Raw genomic sequence first — 25,271 nt, 5'->3', positions numbered from 1 at the left:
GCATGTCACCAGCAAAGAGATAGTTTTACTTTTCCCTCTTCAGTCTGGATGCCTTTTATTTCATTTTCTTGCCAAATTACCCTGGCTAGAACCTCCAGAACAATTTTGAATAAGCAAAAACAGACATCCTCACCTTATTCCTGATCTTAGCAGGAAAACATCCAGTATTTCACTTTTGAGTATAATGTTACCTGTGAGTTTTGCCCAAATGGTCTTCAACATGTAGAGAAAGTTTCCTTTTCCTTTGTTTGTAATTTTTATCGTAAAAGGATGTTAGGTTTTATCACTTGCTTTTTCTGCAGCTGTTGAGATCATCACATGGTTTGCACCCTTTATTATCATCAGGCATGTGTGCTCAGTCACTTCAAGTGTGTCTGACTTCCTGTGACTCCATGGACTGTAGCCCACCAGGTTCCTCTGTCCATGAGATTATCTTGGCAAGAATGTTGGAGTGGGTTGCCATTTCCTCTTCTAGATTATTATCATGGATTATATTAATTGATTTTTTTAATGTTAAGCAAACAGTGCAATCCTGGGATAAAGCTCACTGGCTGGTAATGTACATAATCCTTTGAATGTCACTTGATTTGACATGCTAGTATTTTGTTGAGGAATTTTTTGTATCTATATTCATAAAGAATATAGATATATATTTTTGGTAATGTATTTCCTGGCATAAACCCAAGTTGATCATAATATCTCTTTTGGTGGATGGTTTTTTCAATATTTTGTTAGGATTTTTGCATCTGTGTTCATGTAAAAGATTAAGCTAAAATTAGCCCTTTTGTCAGGTTTTGATATGAATTTTCCTGACTTTATAAAAGATATTGGGCAGATTTATCCTTCATGTAATGCCAGCATCATTTCTTATTTAAATGTTTGGAAGGATTCACCAGTGAAGCTATCCAAACTAGACTTCTTTATAAGAAAGTACAGATTTACATTCTTTAATAGATAATAGGATTATTCAGATTTTTTATTTCTTATCATTTCTCTTTTGGTAAATTGTATTTTTCAAGGATTTCTCCATTTCATCTAAATTTGTGAAATGTATTGATGTAAAATTATTCATAGTATCTACTTATTAATGCCTGTAAAACAACAATAATTCTCATTTTCCACTTCCCATGTTAGTAACTTATGCCTTTCTCTTTTTCACTTCCATCAGCCAAGAACCAACATCTGTCTTCTTTTGCTCATTGTCTCAGTTCTGTCGTTGATTTCTGTTCTTATTTCCCTTTCTTCGGGTTTAATTTGCTGTTCTGTTATTTGTGGCTTTGTTAAAAGGAATCATTGATTTTTATCCCTTCTCATGAATTATTTGCAATTAAGGGCAGACTTTCCTTTCAGCAGTGCTTTACCCTTATTTCACAGGTTTTGATACATCTTTTTCATTATCATTCAGTTTCAAATATTTTATGATTCCAATTGTTATTTCTTCTTTGATTCATGGATTGTAAATATTTGTAAACTACACAACATAGTAGTGTACATTTTTGGGCGCAGTAGTATTTGGGCGTTCTCTAGTTTTTACTAGTGATTTCTATCTTAATTTCTCTATGGTTAAAAAACATACTCTGAATGATTTCAGTTCTTTGAAATTTGTTGGGACTTTCATTATGTCTTGTCCTGTGTTCAGTTCTGATGAATGTTCCCTTTGGACTTCTCAAGGATGCGTATTGTGTGTTTGTTGAGTATGTTGTTCTATAGGTAGGCATCAGGTCCATTTGTGTGGTCCAGTCTTTTGTGTCTTTACTGACTTGGTGGAAGGAGTTCTGCTTGTTCAGTCAGTTATTACAAAAGGTATTGACCCACTTCTTGTAGCTTGTACGTTTTTGCTTTAAATATTGTGAGGATATAGTACAGGTGCATCAAAGTTTAGGGTTGTTACAAATCCCTGTGGAATGTGTCCTTTGTTATTGTCACATGTCCATCTTCATCTCTAGTTAGTCTGAATTCACTCTAACTCACCAACTTTCTTGAAATAAAATGTTATATTATATCATGGTGTACCTTTTCTATCTTAAACCTTTTCTTGTCCCTAAATGTAGATCGTGTCTCCTGTAAGCAGTGTGTAATTTGATTTTAGTTTTTTCATCCAGTCTGACGAAATTGTTCTCTTTTTGACAGTTATACTATGATGTGCCTCAGTTTGATTATCTTTGGTATATCCTGCTCTGCATTGTACCTAGCTTCTTGAATCTTGACTTGGTTTCTTTTACTGTTTGGGGGAAATTCTTCACCATTATTTCTTCAGATATTACTTCTGCCCCATTCTGTTTCTCCTGTCCTTTGAGAATTCCAGTACATGTGTTTAAACCCCTTTATCCTGTCCTTTTATATCTTTTCATGCATTTCTGTTTTTTTCCATCCTTTGTTTTCTGAGTTTCAGTATGAGTATTTTTTCTAGTTCACTAATCTCTTCTGTTGTGTCTAATCTGCTATTAAATTTTTATTAAATTTATATTTTTAGTTGTGGTATTTTCCAGTCCTAGGATTAAAGATCTTTGAGTCCTTGGATGAAACTACTTGTCTTTACTTTCATTTTTATTAGTCATTGTTCCATTAATGTCCCTGTCTGACAGCTCCACATCTGGCTCATCTGAGGATCTATTTCTGATATTTTTTTTTTCTCTTAGTTTTTAGTCATTTGGTCTTGTTTTCTGACACACCTGGTAATTTTTAATTGAATACTGAATGTTTTGTGTAAAAGATTGTAGATATTGTGGCTGCATCAGTAGAAACTCTGGATTAAATATGAGTGAATCATTCTATGTCACTGAAGCCGATCTATTTCCAATTTGCCCTCATTCCTAGGATATCAACTGTTTCTAAGGACTTTCTTCTCTGACAGACACTGAATACTTATTTTTATCTCCCTGTCATTGTGAGACATCCCAATTCTCTGTTTAGCTTTTTGTTCACAGTTACTTTCTGCTGGATTTCTGAGTCTTGGTTGGTATGGGTGCACATTTGTGTGTGTATGTGTGCTATGTGCTCATTTAGTAGCTGGTAAATCCCTTGGGGGAGAAATACACTTAGCTGACTTGTTTCTTTCCCCAGTGCCTTCAAATAGCCATTTTTATGTTCTCCTTTTATGGGTATTTTAGGAGGGAGGATTGGTCTGACATCAGTCATTCCACCCTAGCTTGAAGATGGCCATTATAACACTCTTAAACATGAGTTATCCTAAATGCCAATTTTAAAATATGTTGTAAAGAAACATATCCCCAAGAACCTCCCTTGTCTGCTATCCAGTGTAAAAAAATATTCCTGTTTTTCTATGAAAGTGTTGCTTTGCAGACTTTTTTGTATAGTTCTTGTAGTTGTTTCCCAGAGTTTCTGTCAGTTTTCTTGCTTTCCTTTTTTTTGAACTATTTTTTTAGATATAATTGACATAATTCCTTTTAATTTGCTGCTTTCAGTTCATTGCGTTTAACTTGTTAGCAGGTTTTATGATTGGTTAAATACGTGAATGGATTAAGCACTAGTAAGTTTCACCTAAGGGCATAAGAGCATATATTGGGTTTTAAATTTTCTTTTCTGAAGGTACCTTTATGTATAAAAGATATTGTTGTTTGCACTTATTTATAAAAGAAAGTAATCCTGATTTTTTTTCTCTTTTCAGAAAATGGTGTCAATGGAACAGTAACTTCAAATGGAGCAGACTCTCCCCGTAATAGAAAAGAGAAATCTTCATAATGAATTATAATCTAATTGATTAATGTCCCCAAAGAAATCTGCTTTTTACTGTATCTTTCAGCACTAGAGATTTTTTTCTGTTCCTGAAAATACATTTTCTGCTCTTTGATTCTTGCTACTATTGTATTGTTTCATGCATTTTTTTAAAGGGCATTTGAGGGGAGGATGATTCCTATGAGTGAAAAAAATGTTTTAGCTTAGACTAAGCTACCTGCCTTCAAAATAGTTTAGGGACCACCATCATATTATATTTTATTTTATTTTGTTTTTTATCTTTAAGCATTTTTCTAATGATTTGAAGAGATAACTATTTACAGAAATTATACATATCAGTGATACAATTTCTTGCTCTCACCAATTTTTTATATTAAGCAAGATGGCCTGTTCCAGCAGGGTCATATTTTTTAAGTTATCTTTCAGGGCAAAATGGAAATAATATAAAGTTGGATGTCAAATTTTAATATGTTTTCAGTGTTCTCTAATTTTTAGGAATTTTTGTAGCCTTTACACTTGGGAAAAAAGATTTGTAAATTCACCAAAATACCTGTGTGCTTTATTTTATAGTAATTATTAATGTTACATCCCCATTTTTTAAGGAAAAAAAACATACTTTTGGTTACGATGTGTGGAGATATTATTGCCATGTATATTGAATCAAAATATCTTAACATAAAAGTACTTGTGAAGTAATATCTTTCATGTGCATTTTCAACACTTGTAAACTGGAAATCAGAAAATTAAATGTTTCCTATAAAGAAAATTTGACCATAGCCCTTTTTGATATGTTTATTAAATAATGATTCTTAATGGGGCTTGTCATAAGTTTGATATGCACAGGATCTTAGAAAAATACTGTTTAACCTGAAAACCCTTTTAAAAAATAATGCCTACTTGATTTATATACATGAAAAGGATGTCAATATTTGGAAAATATTTAATGCACTAACCTCAGATTGAAAATTCAGGTGGATAAATAGTCTTACAAAAGACAGTGCTTTATGTTATAACTGTAGCTTTGGTTCCATCCTTATTTGAGAAACCATTTATCTGTATAAAAACATATTTTTGGATAAATATATATATATATTTGTATCTCTACAGAAAGGCTCTAAAAAACATTTGAGTAAAATATTTGGTTCCCTTTTCTATAATTATCCTTTCAAATCTTTATAGCTGTCCTTGGGTTTTTGTCATCTTTACAAGACACATATCGCTCCTTTCAATGTTCACATCTTGCTCCCCACTTCTCACTTCTGTCACCAGCTAATGTTTGCGCCATTTTTAGTATAAAAGTTGCAGACCTGGTCACTCTGCAGTTTAATGAGTTGCCATGCTGCTAGAAAGTGCTTTCTGTTTCCAGCTGTTTACCTACTTCCTGGAAAAAGTAGTAGCTCTCTGTAGCATCATGGAGTTTCCGTGGAACCAAATCTCTGCCATTGAAAACCGGCCTTATATTGAACTATACGTTGAGAAATCAATCAGAATAAAAATTTTTACTTTCACAAGCTGCATCTTGAACGTTTTCTTTGTTAGCAAGTTTTACACTATTTTTAGTGTCTAATCTCATTAAAAGGTACACATGTATAAGTGAATTTTTTTTAATATTTATTTTTGGCTGCACTGGGTCTTTGCTGCTGTGTGTAGACTGTGTAGTTGCAGCAAAAGGGGACTACTCTCTCGCAGGCTTCTCGTTGCTGTGGCTTCTCTTGTTGGGAACATGGGCTCTAGGATGCGCCAGCTTCAGTAATTGCAGCACACCAGCTTCATTGCCCTGAGGCATGTGGTATCTTCCCAGACCCCAGGGATCAGAGCTGTGTCTCCTGCATTATTGCAGGCAGATTCTTAACCACTGGACCACCAGGGAAGTCCTGTACACATGTTTAAAGAGTATACTTTTGATAAACATTTAGAATAGCCTTTCCTCCAAAGTAACACGTGTTCTACCAAAAAGCATGATTAGTTTCATGTATTATTTATGAGAGCGTGTCTGAGAAAAAATGGTTTTTAACCAAATTCAGGGACTGTTGGGCTAAACAAACTTAAAGGTGTGTCTTTTTTACTGCCAGACTGGTCATCCTTTACATGCATATGTGCTTCCTGACACACCTAGAATGACAGCACTGGGAACCCAACATGCAGTGACTCCACACTCGGTCGAGGAAACTTCTGTGAAATTACAGCACTTGCTACAGGCGCTACAAACCCATACAGCATATGCTGTGGGTTTTGATGGGAAGCCGTTGGCCTTACAAAACACATATATATGCCCCAGTGTACTTGTAAAGAGTAAGCCCTAGATCCCCTCCAAGCAAAGTTTCCCTACAGGCCCCCAGAGGCTGCGTGTCACCCAGCCTCTGTCACGCCCTGAAGCCTGGGGGGAAGCATCACGGAGTGACCTTGAACTAGTTGTTTTGCCACTGGGGGAGTGTCTTTCCCTCCGTAAGATGCCTTCTTGCCTGCATTTTAGGATATGGCTGTGAGTGGCCCAGGTGGACTCTTCTGGAAAAAATGGAGTAACATTCTTCTAAAATTAGTTGTGCATAGTCTTGAAGTTCAGAACTAATCCTGGAGCAATGCTTGTGTAAGTGAGGGAATGGGAGAGAAACCTGTCACACAGATGTTGGCAATACCTAATGACACCTTTATCTCCAAGCTGTTGCCAGATGTTTTCATAGAAAACTAGTTCTGTGGCCTGTCTACAATCAATAAAAATCGGTTGATATTGATCACCTGTTTGCATTTTTTAAAGAGTAGCCTTCAAAGTAACCCTGGAGGAAATTCTAGCTTAGTGCTTAAACAGATGGTTTTCCCCTAAGAGATGTTAGATGTGATACTTGATTCAGTTACAAAGCATCATCTAGTATAAAACTTCAACAAAAAAGATAATGCAGAGTAGAAATTAGCTAGTGTTGAAAGAAAAAGACTTAGTTAATTAAAGAATTAACTAAGGGCCTGAAGAGAGTAAAGGGAGTTGGACTGAGTACATGTTTTAGAAGCCCTGGGTATACAGCTCAACCCACTAGAATGGAAGACAAGAAGGCAAATCTACAGCATAGGGAACTATATTCAATATCCTGTAATAAACCATAATGGCAGTTATTTGAAAAAGAATATGAGGACTTCCTTGGAGGTCCAGTGGTTAAGACCATGCTTCCAATGCAGGGGGTACAAGTTCAACCCTGTCTGGGAACTAAGATCCCACGTACTATGTGGTGTGGCCAAAAAAAATTTTTAATTGAACAAGAATGTACATAGATATAAATTAGTCACTTTGCTGTACACCACAGAAACTAACACAACATTGTAAATCAGCTGTACTTCAGTAATAGGGCTTTGTCCATCTGATTACTGAACACTGTGTAGAGCCATTAGCCGTTCACATTAGGCAGCACCCACCTATGGCTCAGCTCTATCCTTTGAAGACAGCAGAGAGCCAAGTCTTTAAAAAGAGAAACTAGTCTCGTACTTACCTAAGCATGATTTGCTTAACAAAAAGCTGCACTTGGTACCTATGTGTCACACATCAACCAGCTTTATCCAAAATTCAAGGAAAGGCTAAGCCAATTTGCCTAGCTTAACTATTTCTGTGAAAAGATTATTACGACATTTGCTTAAAACAGAAATCAAACATTTTGTGTTCTAAAAAAAAAGAAAATCAAAAATTTAAGAAGCTTAGGTTCCATCACATAATTATTAGTAACTTTGAATTTACATTGGCCAAAGAAAGAAAGCTCTTATTTTGAAGATCCAAACTTTGATGTTAAATAACTTGCTGGTTTCCATGAACACTAATAAGTACATAGTGGCAAAACTAGAAGGCCAAACTTCAAATCTTGACTCCTCCACCCATCAGCTCTGTATGATCTAGTTAACGTCTGTCTCAGTTTCCTGAGAGTGATAGCACTGTCCCCATGAAGTCATTCTAAGAATGGATTGTGCATAGCTCCATGCCTGATGCCTATCAAAGTCAAATGTTATTCGTTAGCTCACAAGTTTGTGACAAACAGTTCATGAAATGAATGGCTCATAGTATTATTAGGTAATTTTAGTTAACTACTTTTCCCTGTAAGACCTCATTGGATGAGGCTGATGAGTTCTTGCTCACTGAGCAAGGCCCGTGCTCCATGGCTGCTGCCCTTGAGCTCGTGGGCCAGCGATGCAAGAGGTGTTCAAGTCACCATCACAGCATTTAGTCATTGGAAGACTGCACGCCTGCTTTTACCCAACATGAATGTTCATAAAGCAAACTTTCAAGTCTGTATTGAATGGTTTACATTTATGTGATACAATAATCATAAAAGCAAATAGTATGTGTAATCTCTAAAAAATGATTTTTTTTAAAGTCAGATACCTATGGTTATGAAACTATACATTCATTTAGATGGTGTGTACCACTTCCAGAGAGCTATTAGCTGCTTAGAATTGCCTTACCTTCTAACAGAAAGATTCAAACTCCATCAGGTAAATAAGCATATTTACCTAGGAAAGGAAACGGGTGTATTACGAGATCGTGTTTATCAAGAAATTTGAGCTGATCTCATAAAATGTCCTAGAAATTACAACTGGACTGGAGGGCCTAGGCAGATACCCAAGTGTGGATAATATATGAAACAGACCAAAATCTGAAGACTGAGGTTGCTCCTCTTGTTATATGTTGGTTGACTGACTTCTGGACTAATAGTTTCTTCCTCCCTCAAATATGAGAAACTATAGTAATATTCCTTGTGAGAACAATTTGAGATTAATGTTTCAAAAATGCAACTTTACCAAATTTAGGTTACTAGTGATCTGACCAAATAGAGTGGTCCTCTTCTATTTCTTGCTGATTTCATTCACAACAAACAAACAGAACAGTAAGACACAGGTAGGGGCTTCCCTGCCAGGCCAGTGTTTAAGACTCTGCATTTCCACTGCAGGGGGCATGGGTTCGATCCCTGGTCGGGGAACTAAGATCCTGTATGCCACAGGGCACAGCCACAGACAAGCAATTTTAAAAACCCGGAACAGTAAGACACAGGTTATTTGCAACTCAGATCAGAGGGGAAAATGCTTATACTGTATCTATGCTAATAAAAGATTCAGTTCAGTTCAGTTCAGTCACTCAGTCATGTCCGACTCTTTGCAACCCCATGAATCGCAGCATGCCAGGCCTCCCTGTCCATCACCAACTCCTGGAGTTCATTCAAACTCACATCCATCGAGTCGGTGATGCCGTCCAGCCATCTCATCCTCTGTCGTCCCCTTCTCCATCCTGCCCCCAATCCCTCCCAGCATCAGAGTCTTTTCCAATGAGTCAACTCTTCACATGAGGTGGCCAAAGTATTGGAGTTTCAGCTTCAGCATCAGTCTTTCCAATGAACACCCAGGACTGGTCCCCTTTAGCATGGACTGGTTGAATCTCCTTGCAGTCCAAGGGACTCTCAAGAGTCTTCTCCAACACCACAGTTCAAAAGCATCAATTCTTTGGTGTTCAGCTTTCTTCACAGTCCAACTCTCACATCCATACATGACCAGTGGAAAAAAACCATAGCCTTGACTAGACAGACCTTTGTTGGTAAAGTAATATCTCTGCTTTTCAATATGCTATCTAGGTTGGTCATAACTTTCCTTCCAAGGAGTAAGCATCTTTTAATTTCATGGCTACAATCACCATCTGCAGTGATTTTGGAGCCCCAAAATATAAAGTCTGACACTGTTTCCACTGTTTCCCCATCTATTTCCCATGAAGTGATGGGACCAGATGCCATGATCTTCGTTTTCTAAATGTTGAGCTTTAAGCCAACTTTTTCACTCTCCTCTTTCACTTTCATCAAGAGGCTTTTTAGTTCCTCTTCACTTTCTGCCATAAGGGTGGTGTCATCTGCATATCTGAAGTTATTGATATTTCTCCCAGCAATCTTGATTCCAGCTTGTGTTTCTTCCAGCCCAGTGTTTCTCATGATGTTCTCTGCATAGAAGTTAAATAAGCAGGGTGACAATACACAGCCTTAAGTACTTTTAAAAAGTGAATTCAATTCTGTAGGATTAAGGTCTAGAAGACTACCAGGACTACGCTAGAAGACTGGTGATTAACCAAATTCTAACACACATATGAATCTTTAAAGAGTTCAAAAGAAAATACTCAAGGCTTGGTACAACCTTAAATTCAAAGAGAACTTGGGTAACTACACATCAGTCATTCTCCGTGAATAGAAAGCCCAGTTCTAACCTAGAAGTCATTTCTCAGTTGATACCATGACATAGTGGGTCAGCTCTGTCTCAGGCCAGAAATAATGGTACCAAGGAACAAGAGGAGGATGGGGAAATAGCCCTTTAGCCGAAAGAAATGTCTTTCTGAAGTGAAATATTCTGCAGTGATTTTCATTGAAATTTATAGAGCACATCTCTAAATATTGGCCATTATACAGAAAGCAAGCTCATCTCATTTATTCTTCTGTGATATAGCATCTTAATTTTGCACGGTCTGTGTTTTTTTTTTTTTTCTTTTTTTTCAATGAATACTAAAACAATAAAGAATTTGAAAAGCAAAGCCATTTTGCAGAATGTAGCTCCAGGTTTAAGTAATCATGGCTCTCCTTGCTTTACTGGATTTTGATGAGTGCCAACGTTCTAATTACAGCCCAGCATCTCTCGTTCAGCCGGCAGTGCCAATCATCCTCCATTATGAATGGACGTGGAGTAAGTGCCCCGTTAGGGCTGCTGCAGCCACCACCGTCATTTTCCGCTCCCACTCGATCCACGTCAGCGCTCCAGTCTCTATCAGCAAGAGCAGCTGTACTTTCTGTACTCATTAACCCAGCTGCCCTTGACATTTGTTCCCATTTTAAAAAACTAATGTCACAAATTCTCTTCTAAAGGAAACCACTTTTGGCTTGTGATTTTTTTTTTTTTTTGGTATTGATTATTTCAGCTGTTTCTTTATGTAGGAGGTACACTTCCAGCTGAAAGAATCCTCTTCCATTTCACACACTGGGCTTCAAAATCCCAAATAGAAGCCCTACACATTATTACGATCCGGTGTGATAGAATGGCCAATGGGAGGGACCAAGCTGAATGCAGATCCACAGCTCCACTCTTTGATCTGGAAATCTGGCTTTAGAAGTAGAAGTTTCTTTCTGATATTTCTAATCGCCTAAATTAAAAAAAAAAAAAACTGAAGTTACCAGTTATGTAGGGTATTTTTATATTTGGTGATTTTCATTTCAGAGATGCTGAGTTTTAATGGATTCATACTCGGCTCTGCCTTCCCTTGAGCTCTGCAAATGTCTGTTGTTGTTGTTTTTTAACTTTTAAATTTTATATTGGAGTATAGCCAATAAACAATGTTGTGATAGTTTCAGGTGGACAGCAATTGAACTTGGCCATACATTTACATGTATCCATTCTCCTCCAAACTTCCCTGCCATGCAGGCTACCACATACATTGAGCAGATACAATGTGCTATACAATTGGTCCTTGTTGGTTATCCACTTTAAATATAGCAGCATGTAAGTGTCCATCCCAAACTCCCTAACAATCCCTTCCCTCGATCCCTCCTCCTTGCCAATGTATGATCTTGTTTCCCATTAATTCCACAGCATCTTTATCTTTCCCTGCATGCAGTAGGGTCCCAATATCTAGCATCTTGCATTTGAAATGAAAGAAATGGGGACAAGATATTTGCATTTTTACATTCTGGTAGAGCAAAGCACTAGCCTCTCCCACATCAATCCCCAAAATACCTTCCCACAGCCCATTCTTTATCCTCCACACTCTTTTTTCCCCAAAAGACAAAATAATACTCTATTGATTCTAGGCTGAACTCTCCTACCCCCATACTTCAGCCTCTCTGAAATAAGAAGGGGTTTTTCAATCAATGGCATGTCACGACTGGCAGCATTTTTTCTCAATGCACATAAAATAAGGACTTTTTTTTAATGGTGATTTCTTAGATTCTATGAAATGCAGTTAAAAAAAAAAACTGCTAGCATTTGTTGAAGGCTTACTAAGTTGTAATTATAGTAAGTGCTTCCCCAACCCTCATTTTTACTCTTCATAAGAGCCATATGAATAGAAAGGGACCATTCTTAGCCCAGTTCGATCCATAGGTCAGGAAGGTCCCCTGGAGGAAGAAATGGCAACCCACTCCAGTATTCTTGCCAGGGAAATCCCATGGACAGAGGAGCCTGGCGGGCTACAGTTCAGAGGGTTGCAAAGAGTCAGACACCAGTGAAGCAACTTAGCATACAGGCATGCAAAGCCAGGCTTTGGACACAGGTGTGGTTGATCTGTTCCTCCACCCACCCCTCCTCCACCCAGCCTGCCCTTAGAAGAGGAGCCTTAGATCTGGCGTTCACTGTTCTTGCTTCCAGGGAATATTGCAAAGATAAAATTATTTGTAATTGTAGACACAGCATTAATCAGGCACAGCATTTTAATTTATTCAATCATCACTAATAGACTTTTTCTGAATATGACAGGGGTACAAAATTTACTAAACAGAGTCCCTGCCTTTAAGGGCTCACAGTCTAAAGGGGGAGGCAGACATCCCAGACAATAATTACAACAATGAGCAAAGTCTTAGAGCGGGGATCAGTACCTGGCACCTCAAGCAGAAGATGCCTCAGGTATGAGGCTGAATTCTGTCTGGAAGCTGAGGAGAGGTTTTCTGGAGGAATGACCTGAAACTGAGTTTTGTTTCATTTTTGCTTTTTTTGGCTGCACTGTGCCACATGTGTAATATTAGTTCACCCACCAGGGATTGAACCAGTATCCCCTGCATTAGCAGTGTGGAGTCTTAACCACTGGGCCACCAGGGAAGTCCTGAAGCTGAGTTTTGAATCTGAAGAATGTGCTCCAGGGCTTGGTGCCCACGGCCCAGTGATGAAGGAGTGAATGAATCAAGCCACCAGTGAAAGAAGGAATCAGCTAAGGCTAGAGAGGGTTTCCCAGGTGAAGAGCCCATCTGCCATTGCAGGAGATGGAAGAGATGCGGGTTCGATCCCTGGGTCAGAAAGATCCTCTGAAGGAGGGCATGGCAACCCCCTCCAGTATTCTTGTCTGGAGAATCCCACGGAAGGAGAAGCCTGGAGGGTTATAATCCATAGGGTCACAAAGGGTCGGACACGACTGAAGCGACTTAGCACACAAGGCTGGAGAGAGATTGGGCGGGTAACTTGGAGACACTTGAAGGTAAGGAGCAATAAGGAAAACACAAACCTTTGAGAGAGCCTGAGAGGGAAGGGAAAGAGGTGAAGAGACGCTAGAGGTCATGGAAACCAAGCAAAAGGGCTTCAAGGGGGAAGCGGTCAATGGTGTCAGAAGTGGCGAGAAAAAGCAAAGACTGAAAAAAAATTTCCTCAAATGTATCTCTGAGGAAGTCTTCCGTGTCCTCCTAAGAAGAGCAAAAGATGTGACTGTAATGGGGGAGGGGTAGTGCACAGCTGTTAGCCGTCCGGCTCAGTCATTGGTCGGCATCAGCAGTGGGCCCCTCCCCCAAGTTAGTAACCTTAGAAGCGACCGTTAGCAGTCCTGCTCAGCCATTGGTCAACATCTCAGTAGGTCCTTCCCCCTGCCCTTCCTCGGTATAAAAGGAGCCTGAGTTAGGCTGAGGGGAGATGGGTTTTTTAGATACTAGTCTGCCATCTGCTCCATCTGCTCCCTTTCCGATTAAAGTCGTATTCCTTTCCCCGAGCAACTGGGCCTCCCGATGTATTTGCCTGTCCTGCAGTTAGCAGAATGAGCTTGGGCTAGGTAACATTACATTGCCTCACTTCATTTATGGATCTAGGGCCTTGAAGGATCTGGTGGGAGCCCACAGGACGGCAGGTGCTGGACCCCTCCCAGCATGAGGGAAGAGACATTGACCACCCCCACAACCCCACCGCAACGCCCCCCAACCCCGAGGCCAGCATGCAGAACACCCACAGTGGAAAAGTGCAGGAAAGGGTGGGGGCCCAGGGACACTGCCCCTCAGCCCCTGTCATTGGAAGCCTGCTAGGGCCTTCCTGAGTCTGCTGTGTGCGGGGCTCCCAGAGCAAGGCCACCATCCTCACTAAAGACCCTGACCCCAGGGACTGATGGGAGTGATCAGATCCCCAGTTGCTAGGACCCAGGTGAGGCCCGAAGCCCAGAGACCCCAGGTTGGGGGTGGGGTGGTCAAAGGTTCACAGCTTCCATCATGGCCTCGCAGTGGCTGTCTAGTAACATAAGTCATTTCTTGAGATGCAAGTGACTTTTTATGACCCATGACAGACATTACAAGCTATAGGACCTCTCCAAATGCATCCCCACTAGCAGAAAGAGAAGGAGTCCACAGAGTGGGTTTGAAGGGACAGTGACACAAAATTAAGTTACTTCATGATTCCACGTTATCAAAGTCAGTTCATTGAATTAAAAGTTTACAAGTGAAAATGGAGAAAAAATCCATTACAGGCAGACCTCAGAGAGATTGCAGGGTTAGGCTCCAGACCACAGCAATACACAGAAATGGTAATTAAAAGAGTCCCATGAATTTTTTGCTTTCCCAGTGTGTATAAAGGTTATGTTTTCACCATACTGTAGCCTACTACGTGTGCAATAGCATTATGTCTAAAAAATGTACATACTTTAGGTAGAAAATACTGTTTTGCTAAAAAGTGCTAAGCATCACCTGAACCTTCTGTGAGTCATAGTAGTAATATTAGAGATCGCTGAATGTAGATCACCTAAACAAATAGAATAATTTTGTTAAAAGCTTGAAATATTGCCAGAATTGACAAAATGTGACACAGAGGCAGGCAGTAAGCAAATGCTGTTGGGAAAATGGCCCCAACAGACTTGCTCAACACAGGGTTGTGCCAAACTTTCAAGTCGTAAAAAGCATAGTATCTGCAAATCTCAATAAAACAAGGTGAGCCTGTACAAGCAGCGTGGTTGCTGAGGCCCAGCAGTCGCTCACACAGATATGAGTGCCCTGGTTCCAAACAACATGACAAGGCTCAGAATCCACAGGAACAGACATCACAGGTATGATTCCCAACCCTCACTGACCTGAAAGGGTGAAGAAAGTAACCATGTACAAAAATACAATGATACACTGTAAGTGCTGGAAAGGTAGAGGTGTGGGCTCAGTCGTATCTGACTCTGTGCAACCCTATGGACTATAACCCTCGTGGCTCCTCTGTCCATGGGATTCTCCAGGCAAGAACACTGGCATGGGTTGTCATCTCCTACTTCAGGGGATCTTCCTGACCCATAGATCAAACTTGCATCTCTTCTGTCTCCTTCATTGGCAGGCAGATACTTTATCACTGAGCCACCAGTTAAGTACTATAAAGGGGTCCACCAAATGTGAGAGAGAGAGAAAAGGATGGAAAGGCATTTCTTGAGAAAATTACCTGTAAGCTGAGAAGTATTGTATTTACCAGGCTGAGTACCGCTAGGGCCAAGAGCGAAGGGGGCATTCGTTAGAGCAGCCCACCCAGGATAAATGTGCCATTGGATGGGGAAGCCAGCATGGTGAGGTCTTTAGGACGTTGATGCCAGGCTTTGGGCTGCCAGGTGCACTCATTTTCCTTGGCACCAACGTATCTCCAAGGTACTTCTGTTCCTGCCATCTTCATGGAGAACTGTGGCCTGCAAGTGTATAGTGGGCAGGTTCCAGGGAAGGAAGCTTCATCCATTTCCCTCTTGTTTTGTCAGCAAGTCTTTCTCCTTTGAAGATGCCAGTGAAAGTGATATTTCTTGGGACATTCTCAGCAATATTGTTCAATCTTACTGGTAAGGTTCCTGCTGATATGTGCTTATTTTCTAGCACGTATAATTGGTATTATTTTATTTATTTCATTCCTCCTGCCTGCATTTATCAAGCACTGTTAGATTGGACCTTGTGCTCAGTTGCTCAGTCGTGTCCAACTCTTTGCAACCCCATGGACTGTGGCCCGCCAGGCTCCTCTGTCCATGGACTTCTCCAGGCAAGAATACTGCAGTGGGATACTGAATACTGATACAGAATACTGACATTCGCTTCTCCAGGGAACCTTCCTGAACCAGAGATTGAACCCAAGTCCATCCTGCAAATTGTTGGTAACAAATCTTCAGTGAGATAAGTTTAGAAACAGAGTAAACATTTAGAACTTTTATGGAAGTTTGACAGAATAGTTTTTGTGTGTTGAATCTAAAAAGAGAGGGAGAGATCTAAACTTGTGTTTAATAGTCTTTGGGCTTTTTTTAAAGTTGAATTTTCCTAGTAGTTTATTATTATTTTCCAAAACATTGTTCTGTGATGGATTAAAAAAAAAGTCTGTCTTTCCACACAGGTGCTCTGACATGCTTTGTTTTGAGCCACTAGTTCAGCTCAGTTGCTCAGTTGTGTCCGACTCTTTGCCATCCATGGACTGTGGCACTCCAGGCTTCCCTGTCCATTCAACTCGCAGACCTTGCTCAAACTCATATCCATCGAGTTGGTGATGCCATCCAACCATCTCATCCTCTGTTGTCCCCTTCTCCTCCCGCCTTCAATCTTTCCCAGCATCAGGGTCTTTTCCAATGAGTCAGTTCTTCACATTAGGTGGCCAAGCATTGGAGCTTCAGCTTCAGCGTCAGTACTTCCAATGAATATTCAGGACTGATTTCCTTTAGGATTGCCTGGTTGGATCTCCTTACAGTCCAAAGGACTCTCAAGAGTCTTCTCCAACACCACAGTTCAAAAGCATCAGTTCTTTGGTGCTCAGCTTTCTTTATGGTCCAACTCTCACATCCATACATGACTACTAGAAAAACCATAGCTTTGACTAGGTGGACCTTTGTCAGCAAAGTAGTGTCTTTGCTTTTATATACTGTCTAGCTTTGTCATAGCTTTTCCTCCAAGCAGCAAGCGTTTTTTAATTTCATGGCTGCGGTCACCATCTGCAGTGATTTTGTAGCCCAAGAAAATAAGTGGGCCTCAAAGGCACTTCACTCAAAAGCACAGGCAGTTAAACCTGATAGTTCTCAAAAGGACCCAGAAACAATCTTGACGAATCAGAAGGGAGCTTGGACCTACCCTGTAGACTTTCTGATTCAAAATAGAGGCTTTGGCCAGGTTCTTGGCAGCTTTCCAGATTTCTGCCAGCAGTAAACACAGATAAGGAAGCTTTGAAAAAGCAGAGCACACTCCTCTTGAAAGTCTTATTTATCCAAAGCAGACACTTTACAAGAAGTCCACAAAAAGAGAGCTGGCCAGAAGGAGGCACAGAAAGATTGGGTGGTATCACCGATGCCCTTGGACAGCAAGGAGATCAAGCCAATCCATCCTAAAGAAAATCAACCCTGAATACTTATTGGAAGGACTGCTGCTGAAGCTGAAGCTCCAATACTTTGGCCACCTGTTTTGAAGAGCTGACTCATTGGAAAAGACCCTGATGCTGGGAAAGATTGAGGTCAAGAGGACAAATGGGGCAGCAGAGATGAGATGTTTGGATAGCATCACTGACTCAATGGACATGAGTTTGTGCAAACTTCAGGAGATAGTGAAGGACAGGAAAGACTGGCATGTTGCAATTCATGGGATTGCAAAGAGTCGGACACAACTTAGCAATTGAACAACAACGAACAACTGATGTCTTCAGAACCAAGTATCATGTCTGCTTTTTCTGACTCTAAGGAAAATAGAAGAGTCCTGAGCTGATATAGTTACAAAGCCTCTCGCATAAATCCAAAGATGGCCACTGTAATATCATTATGGTTAAACAATATTATGGTTAGGAAATCAGCTCTTCAAGTTCGCCACATTTACCTGTGTGGTTCCTCCTCGATTGCTAAGAAAGGTGAAACCTGCTATTGGATGGATTTTGCCAGGGAAATACCACAAAGTCCCCAGCTGGGATACTACTTCATTGCCAGTGAGTCTGATCCAGCCTTCAGCACTCATGGGCAATTGAAATTAACATGTCCTTAGTGGATACAACCAGTTCCCTTTATTTGCATTCTTAGCTGTTCTCATATGTCTTTAGTTGGTGTCTTCCACTAAAGTGAATTAGTTGGATCTTTGCAGGCAGAAAAAAATATCTTTGGTAATTTTCCCACATGCCTATTACATTCTGTATCCAGAGGGTTCTGAGTAAATGTTGACTAACCCGTTAACAAAATGATGTAAATCAAACAGCAGGCTCCCTTTTTCCTCTTTCAAAGTGCATTTATTTTCCATGCTGGTATATTGTTGTATTCACGGCTCCATGAATTAGATTTAAAATTTTGGAAATGAAAGAAAACAATAATACAGAATAACAGAATACTTGGCAAATATATGTCAAGACCTAATTAGCTCAGAGAATATCTAAGCCATCCAACCATTGGAGGAGGCCTCCACCAATCAGATTTCTTGAAGGGAAATTAAAAACTAAAACACTGATTTTTTACATTCCATTTTCTCATCTCTTCTTGAATTTCCTGAAAATTATCCAGAAAGGCCCCGTGTGTTCTTTCTTGGCCACAACATCAGTGAGAAGGGGCGCAGCTATGAGGGGTCCTGGAGGGAGTCAGGGTGGCAGTGTCTAGAGAGGCAAGCCCAGTCGAAGGAGGCGGGGGAGTGGGGAACCACAGGCCATGGTGGTAGACAAGAGCTCCAAGCTGCGGACAATCAGGAGCCCCGAGGGCACAGAAACTTCGTTCCATTTTCCCTCACCATCCCCTTGTCTCCTTCTCCCCTGCATTTGCCCACCACACTCCATCTTTGCTTAGCCAAACACACTTCCCTTCTGATAGACAGACAAGGGAACTTGTTTGGCTGGGTTGTGGGGAGTGGCCCGCATTGTGTTTTCAATAAAGGGTTTCATTTTCACTTGTCACCCCATTGCTCTGTAATCATCCTGCAAACCTAGCAAGTGGAACCACAGTTTTTTCGAGAAAGACCCCACACTCTTCAAACACAGCAAGTCTCAACTTCCCCAAGGAAGAGTGCATGGACACTGACCAAACGCTTTGAGAACCACAAGTCATGTTTTAGACTCTTGTTACAGCTTGTTCCAGAAAAGGCACATGTGGTGTCTCCACTGAATGTCATTTGGTAATAATACGGTTCATGTAGTAAGTGAGCACCATCCATGAGAGAGAAACTAAAGAGAAGAAAGGGAGCCATGAAAAACAGGATCAAATAAGCACAGGCCCACGACTCTGGAATCTTGCCCTTTTCCAAAGACCTCATGAAAACTGAGAATTAGGCAACAGGAGGCGGGCAGAGAAAAGAAATGGACTTTGCCCATTTCTTCCTATTTCCTTTGTTTGGTTTTCCAAGAAATACATTCTGTAGCCTCATTTTGGTATGTATGCTGTTGGCAAAAGCTTTAGGCTATTTCATGTGCAGGACTTCATTCAACAATATATTTTGAGGTCAGAACTTCATTACCTGTGGTGAAATTACATAGACTATTTTGGTTATTTTCTAGGATATCAGGGGGGAAAAAAAAGACTATTTTTAAAAAATAAGAAACAGGAAGGGTAGAAGGAACAGAGGAAAAAAAGGAGCTAGAGAAATGTTAAGTCAAATCTGAAAGGGAACAAACTATTTTTCCTGCCAACGTGAGGCCCAGTTACTTGTGTACCTTGTTAAAGGGTGTGTGTCGGGGGCGGGGTGCAGAGGGGCCAGGAGACACAGGTAGTGCTGCCCTACATCTTTTGTTAACTGCATCCACTCACTTCCTAGGACCTTCCTGTGCTGTGCTGTCCTGTGCTTAATGGCTCAGCAGTGTCTGACTCTTTGTGACCCCACAGACTGTAGCCTGCCAGGCTCCTCATGAGCTATGGGATCATTGGCAATGAGAAGTGGAGAAAAGCAATCCTACCACACAGACCAGGAGAAGTTTAGATCAGGCCCAAGCATAGAAACAGATACCTGACTCCTTTCTTGGTGCCCTTGCACCTTGAGAACTCAGGCTCCCCTCTCATCAGAGGTGAGGGTTTGGAAGCAGATCCAGAATGGAAGGGACGGTGCAAAATTTGAGAACACGTTTTGGAAAAGTGGAGGCAGTCTTTGTGCGGAGAGGGAGCCTTACTGGTTTGGGGGAGTTCTGGCTTTTCTTCAAGATCCTGTTTGGCTTCCCTGGCTAGGTGCTAGGTCCTTATGGGTGGTCGCAGAGAGGGGGAAGAGCGGGCGAGTAAAAACAGAACCCAATTCACAAGCCGATCTCAAACAAAGATACAGGCAACAAAGCTCTTACACATGTGCGTGTGCACACACACACACACACACACGAACACCCCTAGGACACTATAATCCTCTCAGGCAAACTAGCCCCATGCTAATCTTGAAGGGCCAGTGCCCCCTTAAGACCACAAAGGCGTAGTCCTGTAGTTCGACTCTTTGAGACCCAACTGACTGTAATCTGCCAGGCTCCTCTGTCCATGGAATTTTCCAGGTAAGAAGCGGAGTGGAAGAATGCCAATTCCCACTCCAGAGGATCTTCCCCACTCAGGGATCAAACCCACACCTTTTGCATCTTCTGCACTGACACAAGGGTTCTTTACCACTGCAACACCTGGGAAACTTAAGACTACACTGCCTACTTGTCAAACCCTAAGGAAGGTGGAAGAAGCCAGAACCCTCTCTGGTGCCCTCTGAGCCCAGAGGTTATTTAATATCTAGTTTTGATCCACTTGAGCTTTCATTCAGGTTATGTATTTCCATCTGCTCATTCTTTCATTCAACCATGATTAACATATCATGGGCTTTTTCAGGTCAGTATAGACAAAACTTTTCATACTGTTCATTCCCTTCTACAGTATGAAAAGTTTTATCTATACTGACCTAAAAAAGCCCACAATATGTTAATCGTGCCATAATATGTTAAACACTGTCAGACTTTATTTTGGGGGGCTCCAAAATCACTGCAGATGGTGATTGCAGCCATGAAATTAAAAGATGCTTACTCCTTGGAAGGAAAGTTATGACCAACCTAGGTAGCGTATTCAAAAGTAGAGACATTACTTTGCCAACAAAGGTCCATCTAGTCAAGGTTATGGTTTTTCCAGTAGTCATGTATGGATGTAAGAGTTGGACTATGAAGAAAGCTGAGGGCCGAAGAACTGACGCTTTTGAACTGTGGTGTTGGAGAAGACTCTTGAGAGTCCCTTGGACTGCAAGGAGATCCAACCAGTCCATTCTGAAGGAGATCAGTCTTGAGTGTTCTTTGGAAGGAATGATGCTAAAGCTGAAACTCCAATACTTTGGCCACTTCATGCAAAGAGTTGACTCATTGGAAAAGACTCTGATGCTGGGAGGGATTGGGGGCAGGATTGAGAAGGGGACAAGAGAGGATGAAATGGCTGGATCACATCACCAACTCGATGGACGTGAGTTTGAGTGAACTCCGGGAGTTGGTGATGGACAGGGAGGCTTGGTGTGCTGTGATTCATGGGGTTGCAAAGAGTCGGACACGACTGAGCAACTGAACTGAACTGATAAATAAAACTACCGTATTTTTGTTATTAGATACTTCAGTTCAGTTCAGCAGTTGTTCAGTTGTGTCTGACTCTTTGTGACTCATGGACTAAAGCACACCAGGCTTCCCTATCCATCACCAACTCCCAGAGCTTACTCAAACTCATGTCTGTCAAGTTAGTGATGCTATTCAACCATCTCATCCTCTGTTGTCCCCTTCTCCTCCCGCCTTCAATTTTTCCCAGCATCAGGGTCTTTTCAAATGAGTCAGTTCTTTGCATCAGGTGGCCAAAGTATTGAAGTTTCAGCTTCAGAATCAGTTATTCCAAGGAATATTCAGGACTGATTTCCTTTAAGATGGACTGGTTTGATCTCCTTGCTGTCTAAGGGACTCGCAAGAGTCTTCTCCAACACCACAGTTCAAAAGCATCAATTCTTCGGTGCTCAGCTTTATTTATAGTCAAACTCTCACATCCATACATGACTACTAGAAAAACCAGAGCTTTGACTAGATGGACCTTTATTGGCAAAGTAATGTCCCTGTTCAATGGCATCCCACTCCAGTACTCTTGCTTGGAAAATCCTATGGATGGAGGAGCCTCGTAGGCTGCAGTCCATTGGGTCGCTAACAGTCAGACATGACTGAGTGACTTCCCTTTCACTTTTCACTTTCATGCATTAGAGAAGGAAATGGCAACCCACTCCAGTGTTCTTGCCTGGAGAATCCCAGGGACAGGGGAGCCTGGTGGGCTGCCGTCTATGGGGTCGCACAGAGTTGAACACTATCGAAGCGACTTAGCAGCAGCAGCAGGTTGGTCATAGCTTTTCTTCCAAGGAGCTAGCGTCTTTTAATTTCAGGGCTGCAGTCACCATCTGCAGTGATGTTGGAGCCCCCCAAAATAAAGTCTGTCATTGTTTCCACTGTTTACCCATCTATTTGCCATGAAGTGATAGGATGAGATGCCATGATCTTAGTTTTCTGAATACTGAGCTTTAAGCCAACTTTTTCACTCTCCTCTTTCACTTTCGTCAAGAGGCTTTTTAGTTCCTCTTGACTTTCTGCCATAAGGGTGGTATCATCTGCACATCTGAAGTTACTGATATTTCTCCCAGCAATCTTGATTCCAGCCTGTGCTTCTTCCAGCCCAGCGTTTCTTATGATGTACTCTGCATATAAGTTAAATAAGCAGGGTGACAATATACACCTTGCCATACTCCTTTTCCTATTTGGAACCAGTCTGTTGTTCCATGTCCAGTTCTAATTGTTGCTTCCTGACCTGCATACAGGTTTCTCAAGAGGCAGGTCAGGTGGTCTGGTATTCCCATCTCTTTCAGAATTTTCCATATTAGATGCTTAGTGTTCCATTAATAAATTTATCCCAAAATGATCATTTAAATAATTTCTACTATCTGTATTCCTACAAATAATACTGCAGTGCAAGTCTGTGAAGGCCTGCCTATATGCATGTATATATGTATATATATTTATGCATCTTCGTGTATTTGTACAATAGTCTAAAAAATGGGATTGTTAGTTCATATAGTACACAATTATCCTTCCCATAGGCTGTGCTATTTTTATAACCATCCATAGCATGCCCTTTTCCCCCTCACCTACATCAGTTATATGCATTTTTTGAATATTTCCCCATCTGATAAGTGAAAAACTTAAATTGAAATAGAAAATTTATTTTTGATTTGCATTTCTTCATTTCTTATTAGTTTAACTAATATATGTTAATAGGTCCTTTATCATTCTTATTGATTTGCTTGTTTATATCCTATTTTATTAGCTCATTTTTATTAGCTCTTTCTCATTTTCTTCTTGATTAGTAGAAGCTCATTATATTTTGAGGTTATTCATCTTTGTCTATAACATTTGTTTTTAATCTCGTCTGTCAGTAGTCTACTGATTTGGGGACTTTGTTTTTAGTGTTTCTTCTGGAGAAAAAGTTTTGAAATTTTGGGTCAGATCACTATATCATTTCTATATGGTTTCAAGTCTTAGGGAGTTCTATCCCAGCTCCTACATGTATTTGCCTTTAGTTTCTTTCTTTTCAATGTACACATACTTCTTTTTAAAGTTATACCAATGACATACAAATTCATACTTAAATAATGCAAATGAATAAGCTATTTTCACTTTTTATTTTTCTCATTCTCACTTCTCTCCCTGGAGATAACCACCATTGACATGGAAGCCATCTTTGCCCTGCCACACTGATTCATATTTTGTCTCATTTCCAAAAGAGTATAATATTGTTTTCAAAAATATAAAGATAGAGAAATAAAATATTGGGTGGGCAAAAGTTCATTTGGGTTTTTCCTGGCTTACGGGAAAACTTGAAAGAAACTTTTGGCTAACCTAATATATTCTGAATTTCCTACAAGTCAGTGTTATAAAAAGGAAAATATCTGGGTTTGTAAGGTAAAAATAAGCCACATGCTCATGAAAAGCACAATTTCTGATTCTGAGATCTGGGAACAATGCCTTGCTGGGAAAACACAGTAATGCAATGAACAAGATCCTCATAATTACAATCAGGAGTTTCATAGCTTTTCTTACAACAGTATTCAAGGTCAATGGCATTGTGCCACTGGATCAATTTAATATGGGCCAATATCAAGCCCTACAAATTAGCACCTGTCTAATGGGCTAAGTTTTAGATGATAGAATTTATGACACAACATTAATTTATTGAAGACAGGACTCAGGCAAGGGAGCAAAAGCACTGCAATCTTTGCCTTTCATGAAAAGCGAGTCAACATAATTGTTTTTATTGTAATTTTGATAATTAGACTTGTGACAATGATTGTGAATTGCCTTATAGCAACCATTAGTAAAATTAAAAACAGATTCTTTATCCTCCAAGTTATTTCAAAAGGCAAGCAAAACAAAGTTCTGTTTATACTGAAAGGAGAACTAAATATATAAGAACAGCAAGGAAACCAAAAGCAAAACCACAAAATAACATGACATTGGTCATAACAGTTATGACAATTACAAACTCTTATTAAAAGGCAAGGTTTGTGGGAGTGTAAACTGGTACAGTCCCTCTGTAGAACAGTTTAACAGTGCATTGTAAAATTGAAAAAATGCATATCCTGTGAGCCAGTGATTCCATCTCAAGGCATATTCCCAACCACAATGCGTATGAGGTTCACTAAAATACATGCATAAGAGTGTTCACAGCAGCACATTTGAGATAATCCTAACCAAGAAAGACCAAAAGACCATCAACCATATTTGTTGTTCTTCAGTTGCCCAGTCATGTCTGACTCTTCATGACCCTGTGGACGGCAGCACGTCAAGTCTCCCTGTCCCTCACCATCTCCCGGAGTTTGCCCAAGTTCATGTCCATTGTATTGGTGATGCCATCCAGCCATCTCATCCTCTGATGCCCTCTTCTCCTTCTGCCCTCAATCTTTCCCAGCATCAGGGTCTTTTCCAAGAGTCGGCTGTTCATATCAGGCAACCAAAATATTGGAGCTTCAGCTTCAGCATAAGTCCTTCTAATGAGTATTCAGGATTGATTTCCTTTATGATTGACTAGTTTGATTGTCTTGCTGTCCAGGGGACTCTCCAGAGTCTTGCAAACCTAAACTGTGATACATCACATGATAAAGTATTATGCAGCAATAAGAGTGAGTAAGGGCAGCTGCACCTACAAATGTGGACAAATCTCACAAACATAATGTTGAGCAAAAGAGCCGAGACATGAAGTTGCACACATTATATAAATCCATTCAGATAAAATTCAAAACAATGTGAAGCCATCTGTGCTGTTAGAAATGGTGTCCTTAGTGAGGCCAGTGCCTGGAAGGAGGCAAGTTGAGAGTTTCTGGGTGTGCTTGATCTGAAGACTGTTTCCACAGCTCTGTTCACTTTATGAATATCCATCGATTTACAGTTTGTGTGCTTTCTGGATGTTTATTTTTAATAAAAACAGTTTTTTCTTTTTGGCTGTAACTCAGTTTGTGGAATCTTAGTTCCCTTACCAGGAATTAAACCCCAGGCCCTTAGCAGTGGAATGCTGAGTTCTAACCACTGGACTGCCAGGGAATTCCCAAACCACATTTTAAAAACAACACTCACTGACTTGCTATTTATAAGACAACACCTAGCACAAAATATAAGCAAAAAACTAAAAATAAGAGAATTTTAAAAGATCAGCTATCATTTCCTGAGCACTT

The 25,271-nt window shown here is 40.4% G+C and overlaps 1 protein-coding gene across 1 annotated transcript in view; it reads left to right on the top strand.

The window, feature by feature from the left end:
- Positions 1-5,192, top strand: part of TRAM1 (translocation associated membrane protein 1) — a 31,505-nt gene extending 26,313 nt beyond the window's left edge. Inside the window, exon 11 of the mRNA XM_068983270.1 lies at positions 3,629-5,192. Coding sequence (XP_068839371.1) covers positions 3,629-3,702 — 74 coding nt within the window. The 3' untranslated portion in view covers positions 3,703-5,192. The remainder of the gene's footprint in view (positions 1-3,628) is intronic.
- The last annotated feature ends 20,079 nt before the right edge of the window (positions 5,193-25,271 follow it).

The sequence above is a fragment of the Capricornis sumatraensis genome, chromosome 11, assembly GCF_032405125.1.
Source record: "Capricornis sumatraensis isolate serow.1 chromosome 11, serow.2, whole genome shotgun sequence".
Lineage (NCBI taxonomy): Eukaryota > Metazoa > Chordata > Mammalia > Artiodactyla > Bovidae > Capricornis > Capricornis sumatraensis.
Note: the sequence above shows the minus strand (reverse complement) of the source record. Positions and strands in the feature narration are given on the sequence as shown.